The sequence below is a fragment of the Pundamilia nyererei genome, unplaced genomic scaffold (assembly GCF_000239375.1).
Source record: "Pundamilia nyererei isolate P.nyererei 1_Seehausen unplaced genomic scaffold, PunNye1.0 scaffold00004, whole genome shotgun sequence".
NCBI classification, from domain to species: Eukaryota; Metazoa; Chordata; class Actinopteri; order Cichliformes; family Cichlidae; genus Pundamilia; species Pundamilia nyererei.
Window position 1 is genome coordinate 6,949,438 of NW_005187405.1, and position 7,459 is coordinate 6,956,896.

The 7,459-nt window shown below is 39.3% G+C and overlaps 2 protein-coding genes across 2 annotated transcripts in view; both read right to left on the reverse strand.

Annotated features, from left to right (window-relative positions):
* LOC102203379 (solute carrier family 22 member 23-like) overlaps positions 1-7,459 on the reverse strand; it is a 68,867-nt gene that overhangs the window by 13,291 nt on the left and 48,117 nt on the right. The window lies entirely within an intron of this gene.
* LOC102203098 (desmocollin-2-like) lies at positions 119-1,578 on the reverse strand. Its single transcript, XM_005721391.2, has 4 exons — positions 945-1,578; positions 718-808; positions 401-609; positions 119-308 (listed from the first exon to the last, which is right to left on the reverse strand). The coding sequence occupies exons 1-4, from the start codon at positions 981-983 to the stop codon at positions 195-197; spliced, it is 453 nt and encodes a 150-aa protein (XP_005721448.1). The 5' UTR covers positions 984-1,578; the 3' UTR covers positions 119-194.

Genomic DNA, 7,459 nt, shown 5'->3' on the forward strand with positions numbered 1-7,459 from the left:
CAGTTTCCAATCTGACATGCTGGTAATGTAACTTAAAAAAGAACATCAAAGGAAATAATCACTGAATTTAATTAACAGGCGTGACTCCTGAAATAATCAGATAATTTGAGGGGGGAAGTGAGAAAAGAGAACAATGTGTGCTGAAAATAAACATTTGAATAGCACAGTGCTTATAAATGATATGAATTATACATTTAATTTACCCTTTCGACTAGTTTTGGATAGGGTCCTGCATAATTCTCCACTACGGTGAGGTTCGCAGGTGCCCAGCGTCTTTTAGACCGAATCAGGAATCCTTGGCCTCCTTGCTGTGACATTCCAACAAGTCAGGATATGTTAGGAAAAAACACATCGTGCTTTCTGAGCTGTATAAACGGCTCACAATATGCAGTTGTCTTACATGTTTTTTCAGCATTGTACTGCGGACAAGGTGAACTTTCATCTTACTTTCCGGTCCACTATTGTCCTGAGCGCACACAAAAAATGTCCGTCCTCTTTCTGCCACTGAGACAGACGTTAAAGCTACCACTGCTCCATTACTGTTTATTGTAAAACTCGGGTCCTTCACAGTTAACAACGTTGATTTGGCATCACAGCCGACGGTTTCAACTGAAAACCGAGAAAGGGAAAGTTAAAAAGAGCCATAAAACACAAAACAGTCGGCCTACAACACTTTTTCACACAGACGGAATGAAAAAAAAGTAAGCAGAGCAGCACCTTTTGCTACTTGGTATTCAGGTGGAATTGTTTCAGGTACAATTACGTAGAGAGACCTCGGGAGAGAGCACGACTCCACACAGGACAGGATCTGAAGGTGAAAGTGAGTTTCAAACGGGCTTGTCGCGTTTAAATGTTGCTATAGCAAACAGCATTGACAGAAGTAACAGACAGCAAAGCGTATTGGTGATGTAGGAGTGCTTTAAAACCAAACTAGAAGCACTTACCAGCATTAGGCAGATGGTGGAAATTAAAACTCTCCCCATCTTTGGAAGAAAAAAACAGTAAAAGGCTGACTTTGTCCTGGGTCCAAGTGGGGAGAGTCCGGTTAGTGTTTCAGAGAGTAATAGAAAACAAATGCGTCTAGTCTACTCGAGAGTTTCGTCGTCTACTGTTGCTTCACTTCTCTGTTAATGCGAAAAGGCAGGCGTTTCTCAGACGGCTCTATCTGTCGCTGTTGGGTGAGTCAGCGGACACACCTTTGCTGACACACCCAAGTGAAATTTCAAACAAGCGAAGTACCTTTGGGCTGTGCTCGCTGGTGTCTGCTGAGAAAGCCAACTCCCTCAAAGCTGCTGATATTCGCGTTTTTCCCGCCAGCAGGGGGAAACATTACTCTTTTACTGGAAGACATTAAACCGCTCTTTTATTTCCAATTAAAGAGTTTTAGCAGGAGCATAAGAGCTAAAATACATGTAATTAAAGCTTTAAGCACTATTTGTATAAATCCATGCATATAACGCAAAAACAATAGTCGTATAACACTAGCGCATGCTGCAGGTACACTTATTTGCAGAAATACTGGTCTGTCTGCCTTTTGTCAAGACTTGTCCCAGGTCTACACAGAAAATTGACCCCTACGTCCTCCTCTCTCCTTTAGCTCTACTCTGTAGGAGGAGCACACTTGAGCTCCTCTCTGCACACCACAGGAATTTGAGCCGAATGAACCCTGGTGTGGGAGAGGCTGTGGTTCCCACAGCAAAACGCTCACAATCTTTATAAACTGCTGATAAAAGTGAAGAGACAAAAACGATGGACCTACGTTTTTTTAAAGTATGTCCATCTGGATATACTTTAATAGTTAGATTGTTATTAAAGGAGCTTTTTGAAAGCAGGGTATATGGGTCTGTAACAGGAAAGGTGAGAAAAATGTCAGGAAGACAGTGGGAGTCATGGGCGTGGACATAATGAAGACTTTAAGGCTTTAACGCTTTACCAGCAAATACAAAACAGACACAGTAAAACCCCATGTGATGTTATTCCCAAGATAAAAAAGTAAACGCTAACTGCTGTCGTACTTAGGCTTCTGTGTGTTCCCAGAATTAAAAGTCTAAACAAGCCTATGTGTAACAAACGTATCATATTTCCAGTTATTCAGCTGGTTTAATCATTACTGATGAAACATCCCCCACAGTATCCTGATAAGATTATTCATAACTGCTGTTTTTAGATTGTACTTTTGCTTTTGCAGAGTTGTGCAGTGACGAGAAAGCATAAATGTTACCTTTCTCTGGAAGACATTTTCTTTTTTTAGCTTCAAATGAAATTCCTAAGATGTCTTGGTGTCATTGCCATATGACCTCATGCATTTTACTCCCAAAGTGCAGTTTTCTGTTAGTTTGAACTCATCTGTTACGAAATGGTGTGCTTTGCCAAGACTCCACGTAAATGCTGGGGAGCTAAGACAGGATGTTGTGAGATGCAGTGTTTTAAAGGAAGTGAAAATCTTACAAAGGGAGTATAAAGGTATCTGAGCTGCCACTTCACTGGGTGTGGACAACACATGTTCAAGTCCCACACATGCAAGGTTTCCTGCCACTGCTTTGAAAGCACACACCAGTATGCATTAAGCAGGTTTTGTGTTCTAAGTGCTTATTAATGTTGCATTAATGCTGATAATTAGATGCCAGTTATGAGGATTCTTCAATGAAATTGAATATTTTTATTTCATTTGTTAACATTTAATCCCAAAAAATACTCTTGCCATGCAACCCTGCTTTAATTAAAGATTAATCTTGTGTTTATTAATGTCAGATAGGCTTGCTATATATTCTAAATAGTTCTATAGTTCAAAATTTGATATAAAAACTTAATATCAGCAAATTATTGACTTGAGTCAAGTTTGATCCTGAACATACTGCGAGGACATGAAATATGAACAGTACACAAGGGTTAATTCAGCGGCTCGGTTTATGACTGTGACACACGTGCTTGACATTACAAAGTTTCTGGATCCACCCAAAGCAGCTACAACACCCAGCTTTCTCCACCCTTTGCATGAGTATCAAATACAGTACTCGCACATCACGTGTACGAGAGTAGTATTCTACTGAAACCATTTGAGGATTAATTCACTGATGCCAAAGTCATTATTACTAATACCTTTGTGATTTGTAGCGTGTACTCTGTAATCTAGACTGGTCATTCTGAAACGTGAAATGATTTCCTCAAAGATTTTCCTCTAGAGCAGTCATGCGTGTCTACATAGACATGTTGAATTAGTCTGTGTTCATAAGGACTAATACATCAACCAGTTATTTGATCAGTGCATAAGCAAATATCCTTCTTTATGTATTCCTGAATGTGTACTGCACTCAAATCGGCCAAAGAAGTTTCAGTGTTGTTGTTTTTCTCAGAGTTTCAGTGTTGTCAGCTTACTTCTGCTGCATTTCAAAACTCAGTTTTAGTTTGGCACCGCATAATTTGAGAGCCTCGTTTTTTTCTGTCTCCTGCTTTTCATGATGTTATAAATGATCTGTCATAAATCATGTGACACCATCAAAACCACTCTCTGTTTTATTTAAATGCTAAGAAAGCCATGAAATGAATGATTGATTGCTTATAAAAATTAAAACAAAACAGCAATTGCATAATTCCCCCATATTATGTGATATATTGCCTCCGTGGTGCTCCCTACCACCCAAAAGTCATTGGGAATTCTTGGTAACAGCCAATGGTTTTTCAGTCTGCTGCTACAGATCTATCAGCATTCAGAGTTGTGGCCAACCAGCACTTGTATCACCACCAAGATTTCACTTAGACTCCACCAAGAATTTCCGATCTATTCACTAACTAAAACATTTTTTTTTAAAAGTCAGTTATAATATTTCTCATTGCAAATAATACCAGCATAAGCTATGTTTGCTACTTGTGATATCATATATCACAACCTATTGTATAGCTTGTTGCAAAAAATATGCATATATGGCACAAAACATCAGGATCGACATAACAAGGTGGTCATGACTAGATATAAATGGTGATAATATAATATACACAGGTGGCTCAAGCCAAATTCTTGGAACTTTCCTTTTTTTTCTGGCATTTCTTTCTCACCATTATGGTTGTGAATCTTACTTCATGGGATAGGTAGTCTAAATCGAAATCAAGCAAGGTTAGAGAGAGCAATGAAGGAACGCCATGGCCATAATCCATGATGCCAGAGAGAACCCTGAATAGCATAAAAATGTGTGAAAATGAAAAGAAGAAGACCACAGATTCATGCATATAGTGTAGTGAAGGAGGACATGCAGAGGGTGTCATGGTCCTGGGTCGTGTGACCCAGTGTTTTATGTATCTTTTGTATTCATTTATGCTTTCGCTTAGTTAATTTCTAGGGTGCTGTTTAGCCTTTTGTTTCTTAGTTGTTTATGTCATCACCCTGTACTCAGTCTCCCTGGTTCATGCGTCTACCTGTCATGCGTCATGTCTGCGTGGTTATGTTTAGTTCATGTCATGTCTAATCTCCATGTTTGCTGTTTTAGTTTGAAAGTCTGTATTCAATGTCAGTGTATTTAGTTTCACTTCTCCTGTCCTGTATTTAGGTTCATGTGTGTCAGCTGTGCTCCCATGTGTGGCCACTTCCCCTGATCATCCCTCATATGTATTTAGTCTCTGTGTTTCATGCAGTCTGTGTCGCGTCGTCTGTGTTCCCACCCTCCATGGGCTCACAGCCAGTCTTTACAGTCATCGTCATGGTTTTCTGAGTCTTCATAGCTTATCTGCTTCCAGTTTAGTTTAAGTTCAGTTTAGTCACGGTATTTCTGCTTTGTTTGAAACCTGTCATCAGCCATAATAAAGGCTCGCTTTCAGTTTAAGTTTACTCCGGTCTACTCTCTTGTGTTCGCACCTGGGTCCACCACACACACCACCACATGGTCTGTCTCCTCAGATCGTGACAGAGGGCTTGTGTGTGAGAGGAGGATAACAGGGATAATGTGAGATGGAGGCAGATGATCCATAGTGGCGACCCTTAAGGGTACAGTCAAAAAAGAAGATTATTATTTCAACCTGAGATTCCTTGCCTTTGGCCCATTTTGTGTGAAGAACATATAAAATATTTTAAGTGGCTTCAAACTCTCACCGACCCACCCAGCCCTCACATGTTTGAGTCCACTGAACCGAAGGGTCATACAAGGCTAGAAGCACTTTCACCCTGTCCTCCTCCTAGATCACCTGCTATTAGCATTTCTGTGTAAATTTGGTCCGTGTGTCTGTGTGAGTGTGTGTGTTTATTGTTCTAAGGTGAATCTACCTTCACATCTCACCTACTATTGTTAAGTTGTTGCCATGGTTTAACTGTTGTAAATTTTAAGATGGTAAACAATACTGAGATATATAATCACAGCCCTAAATACACTCCATTTACTTTATATACAAACTAGTGTGGCTTCAGGGCAGTAACCAGCTAAAATAAACAAAACAGCAATGAACCAGTTAAACCTACTGTGCAATCCTACGACTGACTCCTTATCAAAGTGAAACTGGAAAAATGACAAAACAAACAAAGTCTACACAATCTCTTAGGGCAGCAGATCAGCACGTCCCTGTAAAAAATAAAAAGTAAATGAAAATTGCTGTATGGCAGTTGTAAACCTGAGTTAAGACTTGTATTGATAATAGCAATAACAAATTGAAATTTGGGTAACTGTCAATATTAGAGATATTTTTACCCAGAATCCATTTTGCAGAATATCGACTGCTGGATTTTTATTTGTGTTCTCGATCTTTATTGTCACAGTGTTAATGCCTTTGTGGATGTTTGGTTCTCCAAGCTCACCACTTTTACACTTTAAGAATTTAACGGGCAGTTTCTCAAAACATATTACCTGGAACCCTCCAAACCTCTTCGTTTTGCACAGTCTTTGTTTTTAATAAAATGCTGACTGGACTCATGTGATTCTCCACCAGAAGGACGACAGTTCCTATTGTTGTCATGGAGCCTGCAATATAACAGTAATGTAGAAAATGTGTACATGTTGGCACACAGGAACAATTGCAATTACGAAGTGTCACCTACAGTGCCTCCTTCTTGATTCCATATTTTTTGCACACATGTCACAATTCCATGTTTCAGATCATCAATGTTGATTTAATGTTCGACAAAGATAATCTGAGTAAATACAATATCCTGTATTTATTTTTTTTTGTCTTGTATGTTGTTTTTCATTTATTAAGTGAAATATGTTATCCAAACCTGTCTGGCCCTGTGTGAAAAGGTAATTGCTCCTAAACAAAATAATTGGTTGGGGCAATTAGCACCAAGAACTGCATGCAGTCAAGCAACTAGAATAACTGGGATTGAGTCTTTCACATCATTGTGGAGAAATTGTGTCCCACTGTTCTTTGCAAAATTGTTTTGATTCAACCACATTCGAGGGTTTTCAGGCATGAATGGCCAATTTCAGTTGAGAAAGCTAAGACTTTGACTAGGTCACTCCAGTCAGAGATGGACTTGTTGATGCGTTTCAGATCATTGTCGTGCTACATAATACAAATGCACTTGAACTTTATGCAACAAAGTGACAAACGGACATTCTCCTTCAGGATTTTCTAGAACAAAGCAGAATTCATGGTTCCATCAATTACGAGAAGGCATCCGGGTCCTGAAGCAGCAAAGGAGCCCCAGACCATCACAGCATGGTCTCACCATATTTGACTGCTGGTATCATGGTTTTTCTGGTTTTTCTTAATTGTGTGTTTGATGCTAGATGTAAAAGAACTTAAACCTTCCAAAAGATACTTTTGTCTCGTCAGTCCATGGAATATTTTCCCCAATGTCTTTCCAGAAGATGTTTTTGGAAAATATGAGATGAGCCTTTGTGATCTTTTTGGTCAGTACTGAGTTTACCTTGGAACTTTCTCATGGATGCCATTTTTACTCAGTCTCTTTCTTATTGTTGACTCATGAACTCTGACCTTAACTGAGGCAAGTGAGGCCTTCGGTTCTTTAATGTTGTTCTGGGTTCTTTTGGGACCTCCTGGATGAGTAGTCGATGGACTCTTGGAGTAATTTTGGTCGGCCAGCAATTCCTGGGAAGATTCACCACTATTCCAGGATTTCTCCAATTGTGAATAACGGCTCTCACCGTGGTTCTCTGGAGTCCCAAAGCCATAGAAATGGCATTGTAAGACTTGCTGCTTCTTTAGGTGGTGAAACAATGTGTAGATTTTTGAGGTTTTTAGCATGCTTTACTTTGTCAGAGAGGGTTCCATTTAACTCTTTAAGACCTACCATGGAACCAAGTCCGTCAGAGCTTATATTATATTTTTACATGTTGTAGAGCCATTTTGGGGAGCATTTCAAGTTGATATACATCAATACAACCATTATAGCCCACATTTTAATAATATGTCTGCATTAAGTGCATAGTAATTACATAAATTGCAAAAATTTAAGAGGCTTATCCCTCAAAACTTTAAATACAAAAAAGTTGCACAAAATAGTTTCCCACTACAGGAA

What these genes read in the sequence shown, in the direction of transcription:
- LOC102203098 (XM_005721391.2), bottom strand. Translation starts at nt 983, where the DNA reads ATGGGGAGAGTTTTAATTTCCACCATCTGCCTAATGCTG. An exon ending in CCACCATCTGCCTAATGCTG is followed by an intron (nt 809 to 944) that starts GTAAGTGCTTCT and finishes TTTCACCTTCAG; the next exon opens with ATCCTGTCCTGTGTGGAGTC. An exon ending in GTACAATGCTGAAAAAACAT is followed by an intron (nt 309 to 400) that starts GTAAGACAACTG and finishes GGAATGTCACAG; the next exon opens with CAAGGAGGCCAAGGATTCCT.